Source organism: Vitis riparia, chromosome 17 (assembly GCF_004353265.1).
Source record: "Vitis riparia cultivar Riparia Gloire de Montpellier isolate 1030 chromosome 17, EGFV_Vit.rip_1.0, whole genome shotgun sequence".
NCBI lineage: Eukaryota > Viridiplantae > Streptophyta > Magnoliopsida > Vitales > Vitaceae > Vitis > Vitis riparia.
The window spans coordinates 9,667,818-9,686,715 of record NC_048447.1 but is presented as its reverse complement, the minus strand read 5'-3'; the positions used below and the strand labels follow the sequence as shown (position 1 = coordinate 9,686,715).

The window sequence follows — 18,898 nt, the reverse complement described above, 5'->3', positions numbered from 1 at the left end:
AAAAAGAATAATACTATTTTTAAGGCGTTTAAAAAATATTTATTGTATTTTTGTAAGTTTGAAAAAAAATTATGAGGTGTATAAAAAATATTTACTTGAAAAATGTAGTAAAAAAAATTTTTAACCATTGATTTCCAATATTTTTTTTGAGAGAAAAATAATTGGTGGAAATAGTGACACTTCCTTAATTAGAAATTAATTTACATGGTCCCACCAATTAATATGTGAAAGAAATGTAAAGTGAATAAAGTTTGAGAGAGAAATGAAAGAGAAGTGGGAAGCCCATTGTTTTTTTTCATTTTTGACAATCAAGCGCATTTCAAGAAATTCTAAAAAGTAATATCATTCATCTTAATTTTTACTTTTCATTAGGTCTTGGGCTTAAATATAAAAGATATAAGGATCTTGGGCCAATTTTCAAGACTAGTTGGTTGTAAAATACAATTCTCATCATGCTTACTCCCAAGAACATGCCTTGATAAAAGTACTTTTATTGATACCACTTTCTTAAAATTGATTTCATGAACAATGAATTAGAAGTAAAATTTTGTAAAAGTGATTTAAAATTTTTTCTGAATGTGTAATTTTTTTAATTAAAAAATAAGCATTTTCTAACATTAAATAGCATTTTTAAATATATTAAAATCAAGTTATATTCTTGATTTATGTTTGGTTTTTATGTGAAAAATATGTAAAAATAAAATATAATTAAAATTAGTTAATTTTTTAAATATTTTTTAATTATTTAATCTTGACATAAAAGAGAAAAAAAATATATGTGAAATAAGTTTTAAAAAGCATATAAAAATAAATTATTGATTTTAAATTTTAAATTTATTTTTCTCACTTTTTTTTTTCTTTCCTTCGTCTTTTCTTCAAATTTTTTTTCAAGTCACTGGGTCGTTGTCATTGAAACTCATTTATTAAGTTTCCAATTTGTTTTGTAACTTTCGAAATTATTATTTTTCTGAATCAATATATACTCCTACCTTCAATCTAATTGATAAAAGAGCTTTTTTTTTTTTTTTCCTATTTAGGCACATATTATGTACGAAGAATATATCAATTTTTAGTGATCCAAAATAGATACTATGTTTGTACCGTAACATCGACTTAAGATATGTCTTTTAACTCTATATTCCTTTCCTTTATAAATAATTTTTTTTAAGTACCATATAATTCCGATAGAAATAAAACTTTTTTGTTATATGATATATCCATAATCATCTCAAAAATTTTCGAAATCAAACATAACCTTATATTTCATTTAAAATAAGTTAAAAATGTTTTGTGATATTTGAAAAAAAATTTATTTTTATTTTTTAAATGAGATGTTTTATAAATTTGTGAAAATCACATTTAAAATTTTTGAAAATTAATGTAAGCAATTATCTAAAAAAAATTTAAATATTCAAAAATGCTATCAAAATATTTTTTAATCTTCATTCATATATAAAATAGTTGTTTAACAGTGATCTTAGTAAATGCTTTTAACCTAAAAAGAGTTTTTGAAAAAAAAAAAAATAGGTATTGGACAAAATTTTAAAAATACTTTTAAAAATCTGAAAAGTTTAATAGTGATTTTAGAAAACGTTTTTTGTTTTTTTGATCCTTAGAAGATAAAAATTTGATACTATTAGAAAAAGTTAAAAGCACTTTAAAGAATCACTATGAAACATACTCTTATAGTATTGAAAAATTGCTTTAAATTGTATTTGACATTGATTTTAGAAACGCTTTTAACATTTTTTAAAGTTGAATTATATAAATTTTCAAGTGTAAAAAATAGTAAGAGTGTATTTGATAGTAATTATAGTAAGTGTTTATATTATTTTTAATACTTGAAAAATAAAAATTTCTAAGTGTTAAAAACATTTATTAAAATCACTACTAAACGTAATCTAGAAACGTTTTTTTAGAGTCATTACTAAACGAACTTTTAATGTTATATCAAGAAACACTTAATAAATAATTTTCCCCCAAACCACTATAAATAAAAATATTTTAACTAGAAATATTACAATCCAACCAATTTCTTCTTATTTTATATTTTGGGATAAACTAATAAAATTAAACCAATAATAATTTATTCTAATGCAATTCACAAAAATAAAAATTTTAGCCTGAATTATGGGCTTTTATAATATGAATAAGGAAATTCACTAGTGTGATGTTAATGTGCACGCGCTGTGGAGGAGCGTGAAAATATACACGTTCATCAGCTGCTTCTTCTCGTTGGTACCCTAAAATCTCTCCATCTCTCTCATTTCCATTTTCGCAGTGACTAAGATCAAGTATGAATTACGAAGAACGGGCACCTTTCACTATTTTCAGCAGTCTCCTCCACACCTGATCTTCTACTCATATGGACCAACTGTACGGCCTCCACTCTCCCTCCTCCTCCGATTACCACCACCCGCCTCCATTTCCGCCGGAAAATCTGATTTCTCCGTCTCACTACCCGAATTTTAATTCTCCCGCGCCTTTTCCGATCTTCGGATCCGACCAGCTGTTGTCGGCGTCGTCTTTGGTGGTCTCTGATGCAGCTTCCATGGTGGCTGAAATTCAGGGAGGAGGTTCTGGAGAGGAGGTTTCCAGTGCTATTCGAGCCAAAATCGCTACTCATCCTCTCTATCCTAAACTTCTCCATGCTTACATCGAGTGCCAGAAGGTAAAGCGACTCTTTTGGCCGCTTTCCATTTGGTTCCTTAGAAAAAGTGGCGTGCTAGAGGAGAGAGAAAAATGAAAGTATGAGTCTGACGACGATGTTTTTGTGTTGGTTTGGTTTTTGATAAGAAAAAAAAAAAAAAAAAAATCAATAACTCGTTCAACCGAGCGGAGAACTCGCGTTAGCGTCAACTGAGTGGAGATCATTTTGGTTAGAAAAATTATTTTTTCTTTGCCAACCTTTTCTCAGCAACCAAACGGAGCGTAAAGCTTTCCAAAGAAGAAAAGGGTGAAACAGTCGATTTACTGCCTCTGAGTGATCTGAACAGCTTCAGTTCAATTCTGTTATTTTTTTTCGTAATTAAAAAAATTATATATATATATATTTTTCTTCTAGAATCCACGTATAGGTTGCAGTTGGTATATAGAAGGTCGTTATCAGATTACTTACAGTTACGTTATGTACCAGTGGTTTCAGTTGGATCTGTAAAACCTGAAAACACAGCATCTTTCCGTGTTTGCGTTGTTTCCTTTACAGCTAATATGTGCTCCTGCCAATTTGTGGCATCATGTTTGCTTTTGATTTGTTCTGAAATTTTCTTCTACATGTGTTGATGGCCTGTTTTTCTTATCAACGTCGTCGTTTTAAGCTTTCGGTTTGTGTTTGATGAACTTTGAAGGATGGTTAATTTTTCAGGTCGGAGCGCCACCGGAGGTTGCGTATCTGTTGGAAGAAATCCGGAGAGGAAGCGAGCTTTGCAGAAGAAACGCCGTTTCCACTTGCTTGGGTGCGGATCCCGAGCTGGATGAGTTCATGGTCGTTGCTTCCTCTTTCATTTTCGAAGTTTCGAGATTGTCTGATTCATTTTGATAAATGGTTTATTTTCCCTTACTTTCTCTCTCTTTCTAGGAAACCTACTGCGATATACTGGTGAAATATAAATCGGATCTCGCCAGGCCTTTCGATGAAGCCACCGCGTTTCTGAACAACATAGAGACGCAGCTCAATACTCTCTGCAATGGTGCTTCCAGAAGCTACGTTTCCGGTCTCTCTCTCAACCACTCATCTTCATCACAGTTTTTTATTTTCCATTTTCTTTTTGGTATTTATTTTAGTGATTCTTGTGCTTGTGTGATTTCTTGCATTAAATTTTTACCTCTGAAGTAGGTCTTACATGATCGCATATAAAAAGCATGATCTATTGGCGCACGTTAAGGTCAAACCAGCGCACGTTAGCAGGGAAAAAACTCACATGAAGAATAGTTGTTGCTTTCATAGGTCAAGTTCTCTGATTGGTTCTGAACTAAACCTGCACCTTCAAAAACCATCGATTCACCTGTTTTCAGATATGGTATTCACATACAAACCAGGAACGCCCTGGCTTTAAAATGAAAGAGACCCTAATATTGCAAAGGACAGTGTGATTACTTCAGTACCAGAAGAGAACAAGTGGGAATGTTTTATTTATTTATGGGAAGAAATGTTTGTGGACTTCTATCTCATCTTCTTGCCGTTGCTTTTGTTTCTACAAGGAATAGTAAACGTTTTATAATAATCAATACTAAACCTCCAAGTCATATAACCTGGTACAGCGTCTCTGCAGTATTAGGGTACTGAAGCTTTTCTTTACTTTCTCAGTTCTTGGTTGTTTCCAGTCATATTTGCCCTTTTATGTCAGGAAAAGTTTGGGACTAGAGAGAAAACTCTTATCACATTTCCAGTGATTTGGACGTTTCAGAGCTTCAGTCATGGCACGACCAATAGTATCTTTACAATGTGAGCACCACAGTGCGGTTTTCAAAAACCTGTGATTTTTTTTCTTTTTTTTTTTTTTTTCTGGTAGGTTTTTCCAAAATGAAATTGGAATAGAAGCTTTTTAAATGAATAGATTTGATGGGGGCCACTGGATGCTATTAGCTCAAGTGAAGGTTTTATCACATATTTCATTCGATGGACTCTCATCTTTTAAGCTGCTATAAGGAATAAAAATAAAAAAATTGAAATAAAAGTCTGCTATTCTTGATCCTGACTTAATAGGATATTACATTCTTGAAATTGTCTTCTGGCTTGTAATCTACATGATAATATGTTGGTTGTTGGTCCCTGAGAAGATTATCATTAGAAAAATGAAAAGCCTTGTTTGATGGGAGTGTTCTTGCTGCTTCAAAAGTTAAGTTTTGAGAGGTAGCTTAGGGATTGTAGCTTCAGTTCTTAAATAGGCTTCATCAATATTTTGAGCAAGCAACAGTTGATGGTTAAATCCTAGTTCTAGAATGTTTGTAGAAAGTCATGGGTCTTGAAAGGTTCATTATCAAGTTGAGTTTTACCTTGGCGTAATTCTTTGGGAACTTAAGCTTTTAATATTATGATCATATTTCCAATGCATGCATTGCATTTTCTAATTCCCAGTGACATCTGGGAACTTATTTTCTTGGATTTGTTTGGGAATGTTAACTTAATACATTTTTATTTTCTATTTTATCATTGGATGTTCCTCTTAAATGTTCATTTACATGGTTAAGAACATACTGGATTGGTTTTCATTTTATATATATTAGTGATATGTAATTGTGGAATTCATTTGCCTTAAGGGATGTGCTTTTGTAGTTTAATGATCCTTTATGAAGAAACACAAAAAAGAGTTGTTCAATGTGGCATGGAAAATTCTGTAGAGAAATTGGTGTACGTGGGGATTTTAAATTAATAAACAGATGAAGTTGTAGGCTTGACTAGTCACTTTGTATATTTTAATGCATTAAATACTTTTTCATTTTATGGTGCAAACTGCACAAAGAAAAAAATATTCATCCTTAATGCTGCTGGTTGCTCTTAACCAACTTGGTATAAGGGATTAGATTATTTTATGGCAATAATTGCAATGCTCTGCAATGATGCATGTCTGGTTTGGGTGGCTGCAAAAAATTCTCTAGTTTCAATAGAGCGCTAGTTATTGTGCATGCAGTGGGTGGGAGAGAAAAAATATACTTTGTGAAAGGTCTTAGGGCTGGATTAATTCTGCCAGCCAAACAGGGATAAAGGAAAGTGTGAAAAATGTTCCTTTGTCCAGAAAAAGATATTGGAAATTGTTGCATACAGTGAAAAACAAAAATTAAAAAATGAACTGAAAGCAAGTCCCTTTTATCCTTCATCCTCATCTTCAAGGACAATAGATTCCTCAATAGATTTCATAATGAACATGTGATATTGTAGCAGAGGCAAGTACCAAGAATTAGGTTTCCAAGATATTGTGTTTGCTTGTGCTGGTGTGCTGATTTCTTTCTCGATGTCCAGTTTGGTCCCTTTAATTGCTGTTGGTCTACTATATACTTTTAAGGTTATGTGTACAATAAAATAAGTTGAATCCTTAGGCTTTTGTACGAAGTACAGATGGATTTGTTACAAAAATTGTTACTTTATCAATAAATTTTATGGTCAAGGCCTCTGGATTACAGATATAGCATGGGCTTGAGCTATTTTAAGAGTCACTTTGAAAGAAAGCTGCTTTTCTGTGTGCTGTTTCTGGTTGCACGTTGTGGTCTGTGGAAGTTATGTAACTGGTATGGAAAAAACAGTCTCAGATGTGAGAAGATAATTATAATTAAAAACCTGGTTAGTGACACATTAAAGTAGAAGTTTGATTACTTTAATAAAAGTACGTCAAGTGAAGACATTAATCAGTTTAGTTGTTGTCATATGATTAGAGATGAGTCTTCAGTTTTCCCTCCAAAACTAAACAACAAAGATAAAATACAGAAAGAGCTTTTTTGTGTTCCATCTGTTAGTTTTTGTAGGGTCTTGTCCCTTTTAATTAATTAATTAGATGCTTTGAACTCTCATTGTGGCAATAGGGTACTGTAGATGCACCACCAAAAACAAAACTTTCTTTGGGTTGGCTACTGGAATATCTACAATTGTTTAGTTGGTGTTTCGTTTAAGTACTTTGTTTTTTTTTTACTTTGATTATCTGCTTGTCCAGATTAATGTTCAGCTGCTATTTGAGACCGTTTCTTTGTTATTGTGTTACCCCCGTTTGTTTGCTGAAGGAGGCATATGTACCACGTATTAGTAGTTCTGTTGATCACCATTTTTATTGCTCTGGCACCTGAATGTGAACATGAAGTAATTTGTTTAATTCAATGTGATAGAATCCATATATTACTGATGCATATCATCACCATGTGAGGTGTGTAAATGTTTAAACATTTTCTGCAATATATTTCACAGAATTGAGGATGGCCTTGATGGTACTATGAATATAGGCTTTGATAGTTTTACATATTTCATGTTTTTTCCATCAATTGATATACTTTAGATCTGGGTCCATGAGATGACATGTTATGGTATGTTTTCCTACTCTTCTGAAGATATATAAGCCTGGATAATGTTTTTGTGTCTATTCCTTTTACACAATCATCTAAGCTTGGTATGTAATCCAATAATAGAATAAAGTATAATTTGAATATTTGTCCCATTATTGGGCTTGCATTTCATTATTGAGTGGTTGCTGGGGTGTAATTTGGTTTTAAGTGAGGTCTGTCATATCAGAAGTAGAGATTTCCAAACTAGTTGGCATCTTCTATAGAGTGCTTAAGTCCATTGTACCAAATCTTGTGCCTGGATAAATTGAAGAATTTAGGACAACATGGACCTTGATAACTGAGAGTGCAGCATTTCCATCAGAAATAACGGTTTTTCAAGCTCTCTCTGCTGTCTAAGTTTGAAACCTCCCCCACGTGTATGCATGTGAGAGAGGTAATGCATTAGAACAAGAATGAATTTTACCTGTCAGCTTGTTAGATCCTTATCCACCAAATGGCTTTAGCATCCACTACAGGAGGTGTATATTTAATATTTATGTTCTTATGTAGTTGTATCTGCTGGCCGCACAGGTTTCTTTATCCTGTTTACCTTAATTCCTATAGATCTGAATGCAGTAAGAACATTATAGTCATTTTCTCAGAATACGATTTTGTGCTAGAGGAAGCATACTTCTCAATCTCAAGTTGGAGAGTACATATGTATTTATGTATTAATTGACATCATAATATTGAGAATTGCTTTAATTTGTCTGTCCTGGTAATGAACTCACTACTTTGTAAGGTATTTTGACACAGTGGTTGAGTCTTGTTGCAGTTTTTTAAACATCGGAATCTGCCTTTTTTCTTTTCCAAATTTTGACAAACATTTGTAAAGGGTACAGGATTTTCTTTGGGCTGTTCGCGTGCACTTTTTTAACCTTTTTTCCCCTCTTTTTGATTCTGGGATGGAGAAGAACCTCCTTACACAGGTTTTAGATTTAGGACTTGAACATGCCAAAACACTAATCAGCTGAACAGGAGCTTGTAGGCCAATTTTTAATTTCAAGTCTCACATTTATTATATCTGTTATTTCCTGGATTGTTCTTTGTCAACTTGCATGGCCTTTCCTATTCCATGACAATCTCCTTGTCTTACAATGAAACGCTCGCCTGAGTGTGCATGCACATGAAAACTCTGTTTAACGTCACAAACTCTATTTAACTTCAATCTCTATCTACTATATGTAATTTTTCATCCTTGTCATGATTAGCAGTATACTTTTCCATCCAAGGTTTCTTTTCCGGTTAGTGTGAGATCTGAAGTTTCAACCAAAGATCCAGGAAGAAAAAAAGAAAAGAAAAAAAGAAACATATCTTTTTGAAAATTCCTCACTTGCATCATGCATGTATGTCCTTCTTGCATGACTGTCCTTTTCACTATGATTTCCAGCCAAGTACTTAAATTACTGAAAAAAAAAAGATTCCATTGTTGATTTTCTGTGAGTATTTGCCTTGATTTTCTTTTTCATAAAGATGTTTTTCATTGAGGTAGGCCCTGAGATTTAACATAATTTCCTATTCTTGCTGTCCAACTTCCCTAGGTTGCAATGTAACTTTTATGACGAAATCAATGCAACTCCTGCCTTGGATTGGGTGGGGTAGTTGTAAATATTCTGAGGCTGCATTGAACAGTGTCTTCCATTTGATTCCAAGGTCTCAATTGATAGACTACATATATGATCAGTATGGATGACTACATGTAGAGTACAATAGTACATATATAATCAGTATGGATGATTACACTGATAGCCCTGTCGTCAAATTTAATGATATCTGCGCTCTATGCCCTGTTAAGCTAGCTATTAGGTTGACAACCATAGTAGGAGCTTGGACCAAACAGCTGTGAGTGTTGGAGTCGCAAATGGCAATTTCCGACCTTCACCTGCTTTGTTCTTGACTAAGCGCAGGATTAGCAGTAAGCTGTGGCACCAATTATTTGAGAAGAACCTTACAGGATATAGATATCATACCCAATTTTATGAAGGAGATGAGAAACCCACTCAAGATTAGACGCAGCAGTATAACTTTATATTTAGGCTCAGTACAACGCTTTTTGATTGAACAAGAAATAGAGTAACACAGAAAAACTCAATTAGGCATTATGTAGTTCCGTGTATGTTCATGGACATCTAGTTGAATCTGCATCTGCCCAACAAGATAAAGGGAACAAAATTGAGGAAAGCACAAGCTACAATGTAGGGGCTTTTTTAGATCACGAGAAAGGCACCATGGCTTGTATATATTGAATGTAGTCACTGAGAAAAGTGCCTTTGTAGAGTCAAAAGTTTCAGCATATAGGAACTAGCTAGACTATAACAAAGTTTGCAATCTAGCATTTCTATAGGTGATAGGTAGAGAGACAAAAGGTCGAAGTAGGTTCGGTTTCATGGAAATAATGCATTGGACCAAGAGTCTCCATGGCAAGGTGAAAGTAGAGGAAGAGTGATGATCACCTATCACTTGGTAGTCTTCAATTGCGAAGTAGAGGAAGTTTGCCTTTAACTGTAGTTATCGTGGAACCTTATTATTTTGTAACTGCTGGCAGTTCCCAGTTATTATGATCACTGATTGAATTGCAGGCAATGTGTCCGCTATCATTCCTTTGTGCTTCATTTCTAGCTTAAGATATCCTGTGCATGGGCTTCTCATATTTCATCCATATCTTCTTCCAATTCTTTTACTTTGAGAATCCATTTTTAGCTTCTTTTAACCCTTGCAACTGTTAACAGGGCATCCTGGGGACGTAATAAACCTAGAAAGGGCATTAGGGCCAAAACCAATTAGAGCGGAAGGAAACCACATGGACCCCCCGCGGTTGCCGCTGAGAGCCAGCTTTTTTAAGCACCAGACATAGATGCCCATTTTTCCACCGCAACCGCTGTAATATGATCGGTTCTGGAACGTTTATTTATTGTGAGCGGTGCCCATTGGAGTCTCTCTCCTCACCCTACTCCCTAGGCATGTTCTTTTGTTAGTGACTAGACTTATGTGAGTGGACTTAAACCCACATCACATGAAATGACCTCACCTGTGTGCTGTTCCATCTGTATGGTACTTTTATCTTGTGGGGAAAATGTTACCAAGGGTTGTAAATGGATCCTATGGCACCCAATTCCTTTATTTTAGTGTGGAATTTTTTCCACGCAATGATGAGAGGATTAAAAATTTGTCTATGTTCTGCTGGATCGCATTAAACGGCACCGTTTCATCCTGCCAGCCTTGGCAAAATCTTTTCCATTCCCCAACGTTTTGGGTGGAGAGACGTGCGAGGTACTGAGCTCACTGTTGAGGGTGTTGCGTGAAAAAGCCACGAGTCATCGGAAGTTGGAGCGGATGTGACGTGGAGCAGAGATGCGTGCGTGCCTTGCGGGTTACCTGATCCTCCTCTGCCATATTTTGATGTTGACTCGGCGGTACTCATAACAAAGCCAACACCACCAGTCGTCCACCACCACCGCCACTGGATGGGAAGCGACATAACGAACCCTTCAGAATCTTTTTTTGCCTCTGGGTAATATTGGGCCTACACCTCCTGTCAATGGGCGCTTCTACTCTGTTCCTCACTCTATATTTATTAATTATATATATATTTGCTAAGTGGGACACCCATTCCACCCCTTTTCTTTGATACATCACATCCAAGCGCCCATGGATTGGCGGACACTGTTTGTTGGTTTGGTCTTTGATCACTGTTTACCAAAAGGTTAGTAGGGTTTGGTTTGGATTTTCCTCTCCCTATTTGCTAATAGTCACCCAGTGGATTCCATTGTACAATAAAATTCTGACACGAAATATAAGCTTCAGTTGATAATCATGATTTTTTTTCTTACTTTTGAATTTATGGATGAAGTTTGAAATGCCAAAATTCAAGCTTTTAGAAATTAGAAATACTTTAATTTTATGTATTTATATATTTTTTTTTCATTTATACTGGATTTATTCTTCACTTTCAAATTCAGAATTAATTGTAAAAAAAAAAAAATTCACTTCTTGGACCCCATTTTACACTTAAAGAATTATTAATATTGTAGATTATGTAATTCATTATTGTTATTTTTTAGTAATTCTTATGAAAGTCTAAGTTTTGTGTTGGGTCCATATCTGAGCATACACCACAAGATTAGAAAAATTAGCTTACCTATGTGCCAACAAACTTGAGGAGCACAAAGTCTATTGCATACTAGGGGTGGAGCTGCCTAGCACATCCGAGCACTTAGGTGAGACTTTGACAACACTTGTAGCAAGCTAGCATTCAATGTTGATGGTGCTGATGCTTGATCTATATTGTAGGAACATCTTATAGCAAGTTAGGCTTTAGAAACACTTATTGGCGCTGAAATCCATTATAAAATAGTGCTTATTATTTGGGTTTCAGTTTTGAAAGAAAGGCTCTCATTTACTGTTTTCATTCTAGAAATCTTAGCATGGAGTTGCCTAAGATATTTAAATGGGATAACCATAGTTATCTGTGTCAAGTTTTTCTTATTGTTGGAATACAGTACTATTGGAGTGGGTGGTAGGTTTGATTGGCGAATTGAGGTTATGCAATGCTACTTTTTTTGGTCCCTTATACCTGTCAAATGGAGTGAGTAAACCTGTTCTGGTTTTTGTTGATATTTGTCACACAAAGTGGTTTTCACAATTAACCTTATGGCATATGATATGTACGGCATCTTAACAATGTCTGATATATTGCCTGTATGTAGACCAGCATACGCCAAATCTGTTACTTGTTTGACCCTTGATGATGCATGCATGATTTTGTTTGATGTTTAGATGTGTTTATTGTATTGAATCTGGAAGAGTTGAAATCAAATTCTTAGGGATTAAGTTCTTTGCATGCTTATTTCCACTGTCTTGCCAGACGAAGCAGCTGGGTCATCAGAGGAGGACTTAAGTGGAGGAGAGGTGGAGGTACAAGAATGTCTTCAAACTACTGAAAATCAGGAGCTTAAGGATAAGCTATTGCGTAAATATAGTGGCTATATCAGTACCCTGAAGCATGAATTTTCGAAGACAAAGAAGAAGGGAAAGCTACCAAAGGAAGCAAGACAAGCCCTTCTTGATTGGTGGAATATTCACTACAAATGGCCATATCCAACGGTAAAAATTTGGTTGAAGCATTTTCCTTAACCTTAGCAAAGTCATAGAGTACTGGATATCCTAAGCATCAAACTTATATCAATTTGGGACATAAAGAATTGAAGTTTAGCTACTGCTGTTGCCCTTTCTCATTTGCATGTTCTTCAGAGTTACTTTAAGCCCTTGTAACAAATTCACTTGTAGGCCAGGGGAATTTTTACGTTAGTACGAGTTTCTGAACCTTTATTTAAGTAATGGGCAACAGAAGCTCAAGTGTCATCAGCAGTTACTGCAATGTCTTTTACTAATTTATTTCACACTCTTACAAGTGTCTGGTTGGGCATCTTCCATCTAACGTAAAAAAAAGTAGTTCAATTTAAAGTTTAGGGTTTAGGGTTTAGCGTATAATATTCCGACCGTTCATAATGTTATTAATATCTTACTTCTCTTTGCTTAAATGTGCAGGAGGAAGACAAGATCGCACTGGCTGAATCAACAGGCCTGGACCAGAAGCAGATAAACAACTGGTTCATAAACCAACGTAAACGGCACTGGAAGCCATCGGAGAACATGCAATTTGCTGTTATGGACAGTATTTATGGACCATTTTTCATGAATGAGTGATGCAGTGGCAGCCCTCTCTCTTCTCTCTCTCCCGTAGTTCCGGTGTATATTCTTCAATTTGGTCTTTAATTTGCTGATACCAAATGAAATGTTTACCCACCTTATTTTTCTGACAATGTCCTAATTTATTTCGTAAGTTCTAGTTGCTGGCATATTTTATGGTAGGGATGAAACTAATGGGCTCCCACTGCTAAACTTAGAGCTGAAAATATTGGTTTTGTGTAGCAGAAGTGAAGTTTGGGCTCTTTCAAATGTTTAGTTGAGCGGTACCAGATGCTCTTGGAGGGACACTCTTTACCCATTTTCCCAACCATGAAGAGTTCATCAAGTTCTTGGGAAGAAGTTCCAAGTTCATCGTCAATCGGTTGTCGAGACAGAGAATGACAGAAATTTGGAAGGAAGAGTAAATTTCAAGTTTTAATTCAATCAAATGATCAAAGATCAAAAGATGCAGGATGTCTATTTCAACTAACAATCACCTATTTACACTATTAACATATCCATGTGGCAAGATCTTACAATGCCACATCATCAATCCAACTAAATATTAATGGTAAAACCTATGTAAAATAACCACGAAATCAAAATCATAGAACAAAACTAAAATAAGAGTTTTTATAACACTATCAAATTTGGAAGTCTAGTGTTGAAATGCATTTTGACACTTTCATTGTAATTTTGATATAGGTTTAGTAGTAATGGAAAGTGTTGGTATCAAGATATTTAGATACCAGTATTGAAGTACTAAAACATTTATTTACCATAATTGAGGTATCGAAATTTTACACCTTGTATCAAATCGCTCTAATTCAATTACTGGACTATTATTATGATTCTATATAGTCTTACTTGTGCCAAATTGAATCTAACACCACATCTTCTATTATAATATAATCTTTATTCTTGTCAAAATCTTTCTTTGATACTTCTTTCTCCTTTCTTAATCCTTCTTTCACTTGTCTAATCCTTTATAATGTGTTGTCAACTCTTATTTTGCTACATAAGACACTCAAAAGTCTCATTAATAACCAAAATATGACTTTAGCAACAACACCTAAATGAACTAATTTGTGCTCACTTTTATTCCAAAAGGACATGTTTTATTAATAGAGAATCACATGTTTTGAGTATAAATAAGATAAGCAAATAATAATCTTAAATGATGGTGCAAGTGTAGAGGTATGCTTTTTACAATTTTTTTTGTTTAAATAAGAAGAAGGTGTTATGAAGGGTCTCGAAGTTGCAAGGTCAGATAGATTACAATTGTCTCACAACATACTTCTAGACATCTTTAGAATGTTTGAAACTATGCTTATATATTATAAGTGTCAAGAATTGTACCTCTAGACACTCTAATATATATATATATTTGGAAGTATAGTTCCAAATGCTTTTAAGGACCTTTAGAATTATACTATTAAACACTCTTAAGGACGTATGACACTATACATTCAAACAATCTTTCTTTTTTTTCTTTTTAAATCTAAAAGAAAATTATTTTTTAAAAATTTTTTTCATGTAGGATTATGCATTTATACTAGAAGTCTTGGTGATGATTGACTACACAATTGTCTTTACAACGAAGATAATCCATAGTAGTAAGAAAAACATTGATTGAATGAGTATGAGAGATTGATAAAAGGAATGAAATGATAATTATAATTGATAAAAGAGATATAGGGGGACTTTGTGGACAAAAAGTTTAGAATTACTTTTATCAGTGAAAGAAGTGAAGTATATAGAGGTTCAATGAAAGCTAATATGGAATACGAGAGTAAAAAGAAAGGGGAAGGAATATTAAGAACAATGTGAGTGTCCATTAACTCTTAAGGGTGGGAAGTTGCACCCTTAAATGTGAAAGACATAAATAATCACACTACAACATAATATCTTCAAGGGCATTCTTTTGCTGATCATTTAAGTCAAGAATAAATGAGCATCTTAATTGAAATATCAAAAAGTAACAATAAGCTAAAAGAGATATTGAGTAGTTTGAAGCAAAGAGAGAAGTTCAGTTATAACACGTTAAGGATAATATACAATGCAAAGCATAAACATAAAATAAATGAATATGATGGGAGGTCATAAATGTAACAATCGATGCATAAATTAATAGAGTTGTATTACATTGAAGGACATAAAGGGGATGAATAAAATGAATGTATTAGAAACTTGATGTTTGCATACCCAACATTCTTCCCCTTTGTTTAATGCCATTATATATATACCTAGAAGAGGATTATATCAAATTAGTTTTGTTAATAACAATCATTTTGTGGAGACAATGTCAACAATATTAATATACTTTTTTTACAATACCCTATGCTAATTTGATGAACTAATTTCTTACATTATGAAATGTTTTGTAAGTTTTGATGCGACCTATAGCTCTAATGCCACCTATTGTGAGTAGTTGGTATAAGAGTTATTATTATTGTGTTGAGGGTTGGGCGATCCTATATGTATCTCCTACTGGGATGTTCCATGGTCTAATTTCTAATAATATTATCACATAAGAAACCGTTGATTTGAATGATGATATTGTATCATTGATGCTTGCTAATAATGTTATCACATAAGATACTATACTTAAATGATGATGTATAATATTATATTATTAATGTCGTATGATGATTTAGATGTCTATGTCAATTTAATTATTGGTGGTCATGGTCATGATACATACACCTTCAAAGGTTTGAAATATAAAATGTATGAAGTCATTTGGTATTATACCTTTAGACATTCTTAACGGTGTCTAGATTGTACTTTAGACATTCTTCAAGGTATTTGACATTGTACCTTTGGACCTCCTTAAGGGTGTCTGAGGCTATACATCCTTAAGGATGTCCGACACTCTACATCCAAGAAGATGATGCCTCCATGGTAAAAGCTCTATAGAAATTAAATTGTCTTTTTTAATTTTATTTTTGAAATGAGAAAAAAATTGGCATATGGTTTTATTCCTTATAATAGTTTGAACACTTTTAAATTAAAATAGATGTTTGGAAAAAAAAAATATTAGGCTTTTTGTAATTTGTAAAGATCCGAAACTATTTAGAAACAAGTTTTTGTTATTTTTCTTGATTGTGACAATGTTTTACAAAACACCACTGCTCAATGTTTCATTTCAACTAACATTTCAAATACTAATTATGTTCAACTAGTTTATTATTTTTATTTTCAAAACCAAAATAGTTTTGAAAAAAAAAATAATTTTCCTCCTAATTTCTAATCTTTCTTTTCATTTTATTTTTTTATTTACTTAACCAATGGATCAAGTCATGCCTTGCATAATGCATAACACTAACTATGAGGCAGGTACGCGCGCCCTTTTAACAGAAATTCAAATTTTAAACGTTCCTGCCCTCACTTGCATTTCAAATACTAACAGCTAGCTCTTAGATAACTTTTGTTTAGTTCTCTCTGAGACTGTTGGTTAGTAAGCCTTCTCCTATTGTTCTCTTCTTCTTCTTCAGGTTTGCTTCCTCTTCTTTAATTTGATTTGTTTGTCGACGTTCATAATCTGTAACACCTATAACGATGATCAGACATCCTAGTGCTGGTGGAATTTCAAACTTCTTATGAGGTTGTTCTCTTTATATTTTGGGTTTTTGCTTGAGGGTTTTGATCCATATCGAAGATGGGTTGGTGAATTTATTGGTATTTTGAATTGAGAATTGGAGATTTAAAGATTCTGATAGATATTGGTTTTGGATTAAAGTTTTTAAGGGTTTGTTGACTGTCCATGGTCGCTTTCTTAGGGTTTGGTATTGAGGATTGAAGATTGTGTAGGGGTTCCATCGCTCTTGGTATTAAGGTGTGAAATTGAGAATTGGAAGAAGATTCCAGATTGATATTGAACACTGGGTTGTTTGATTTGTATGGTTGATTTATGATTATCCATGGTGGATTTCTTAGAGCTCTGTCTTAAGATTTGTAGGATTTTGATGGATGTTTGTGGTGGATTTCTGAGGGTTTTAAGTTGAGGATCAGAGATTCAAGGGTTTTCTTGATATTGATATTAGGTTTTTGAAAGTTGGTGCAGCAAACTTGTTCGTTCTAAGTATTTGTGGTATACCCATGGACGTTAAGCCAATAAGATTGGCTAGAAACAAAAATGAAAGGGGAAGACATGTGAACAACATAGTTTGTTCCTATGTAGCAGAAACCCCTATAGGTTCCTGCACCAAGAATTACCTCGAAAACACCTGCTATCAAATTTCAAATCACTTCAACAACTCAGAAATGTTCACTAGGTTCAAATCAATCCTATAGAAACAGCAGGGACAGAAGTCTTGACTCTAACCAGAAGGGTGAATCAGACTCAACTAATCTAAAGTGTTCATCAAGTCCAACAAGTGCAGGAGGTAGCTCTAGAAATGGAATTACACAGAAAGAAATTTGAGAAAGGGTTTGCTAGTATTGGCTATATGGAAATTGTGTGGAGGCAGATAAGTGCCAGTATCTCCTCCATTCATTGTTTTAGGGGTTATGGGGTTTTCAAGTTGGCAGAGCTCAATGGGCACATAAAGGTACTTGGTGCAGTAACTAAGATTGTGACATTTGTTAACTGGTTAAATTGGACAACATCTTATCCACGAGACTTTTGTTGTCAGGCCATCTATGGAATTGCACTTCCTTCTGGCTCAGAGAAGCTCTATCCTGCCAGTGAATGCCATAGTGGTCACTATGATGGTGTGGTCAATCTTGGAAGGGAAATTGGGTCTTTAATTAATGCAGATCCTTGGTTATTGGCTGGAATAAAAATTGTTGTTAAAGTAAGCTTTAAACACAACCTGTTAAAGTTGTTTGTACACTTCAGTTTGATTATAATTTGATCGTATCTATTCTGGTACTGTTTCAGGCATGGAATATTCAGTCTTGTGCTGATCTCTCTCTTGATAGACCAGTTGGACAAATTCGTGCTATGGTGGTGGACAATGATATGCTCTTTGCAGGGGCATAGGTAAATTTGTTGATGACTCCTAATACCTAGTGTAACTTTTTCTGTCCTACTCTTCGGAATGGTAATTATTTGGTACATTATCTGACCCCTTGAAATGACTAACAAAGTCCATCTTCCCATACTGCTTTTCAGCTTGAAAAAGGCAGTGTGAAGAACTTGCACATTTGAGTCCAACCCTTCCTTTTTTTTTTTTTTTTCTTTTTTACTTTTTCACTATTTCAAAATATTAGGGTCACACTACAAAGTTATTTCTTATTTTTATTTATTTATTTTTATTGGCATTGCATAATGGCACTATATATGCATGGAAACCCAATAAGGAAACCAATGGCTTTTGAGCTGGCTACGACATTGATAGGCCACAATCATGCTGTGGTTTCACTCACAATAGATGGTAGGAGGCTTTATTCTTGGTTCCACGGAGAATACAATAAGAGTAGATTTAATTAAGCTCTTTTATGTGCCATCATGTCGTTTTTCTATGCAAAGTGGTTTGGAAATATGTCAACTCGAGTTTTAGATGGAGGGAAGCTTGTGGTAAGAATAGGTTTCGTTCTAATGCCCAAAAATAATATTTCAAAGTTTTTGTAAGTTGCCCATTACTTGTGTGGATAAGTCTTATGTTATAAAGTACGTAACTTTGATCATAGGGATCAATATTTAGTCGCATAGCTTCATAATAATTTTGTAAAGCTTTTAGATAATTTCCTTTCGATTGAACTGACATTCATTATGATTGTCATTTGATTCAATAAATCTTCGTTGCATAGCTTCATAATAATTTTGTAATGCTTCTGCATAATTTCCTTTGGATTGAACTAACATTCGTTAGGATCATCATTTGATTCAATAAATCTTCGTTCTAAAATCGTATGTGAGATTTTCATCTTATACGACTCTTCCATTATGTGCATGATAAGAATAATACATGTTTGTTTTATCATTTCCTGTAATGTGAAAATTGCAAAATAGTCAAATTTGTTGAAAAGTGTCTCAAATTCTCAATTAGTAAAAATTCATTTTTGTAAAGAATATTGTATGAAATATTTCTTGATATATTATTGTAATATTAGAATTCCTTATAAAATAAGGAAGGTTGTTGATAATATTTCTATAAATATTATAGGTCAGTAGGGAAAAAGTGTGAGATGGAGATGAGTTTGTAGAGACTATATGAGGTGGACAGAAATGTGAGGA

The 18,898-nt window shown here is 33.8% G+C and overlaps 1 protein-coding gene across 1 annotated transcript; it reads left to right on the top strand.

Annotated features, from left to right (window-relative positions):
- Positions 1–2,259: 2,259 nt before the first annotated feature.
- Positions 2,260–12,886, top strand: LOC117934423 (homeobox protein knotted-1-like 6). The gene is made up of 5 exons (XM_034856100.1): positions 2,260–2,671; positions 3,365–3,484; positions 3,578–3,713; positions 11,891–12,129; positions 12,574–12,886. Exons 1-5 carry the CDS (start codon positions 2,366–2,368, stop codon positions 12,730–12,732), a joined length of 960 nt encoding a protein of 319 aa, XP_034711991.1. The 5' UTR covers positions 2,260–2,365; the 3' UTR covers positions 12,733–12,886.
- Positions 12,887–18,898: the final 6,012 nt, after the last annotated feature.

What these genes read in the sequence shown, in the direction of transcription:
- LOC117934423 (XM_034856100.1), top strand. Translation starts at nt 2,366, where the DNA reads ATGGACCAACTGTACGGCCTCCACTCTCCCTCCTCCTCCGATTACCAC. An exon ending in CCGAGCTGGATGAGTTCATG is followed by an intron (nt 3,485 to 3,577) that starts GTCGTTGCTTCC and finishes CTCTCTTTCTAG; the next exon opens with GAAACCTACTGCGATATACT. An exon ending in ACAAATGGCCATATCCAACG is followed by an intron (nt 12,130 to 12,573) that starts GTAAAAATTTGG and finishes TTAAATGTGCAG; the next exon opens with GAGGAAGACAAGATCGCACT.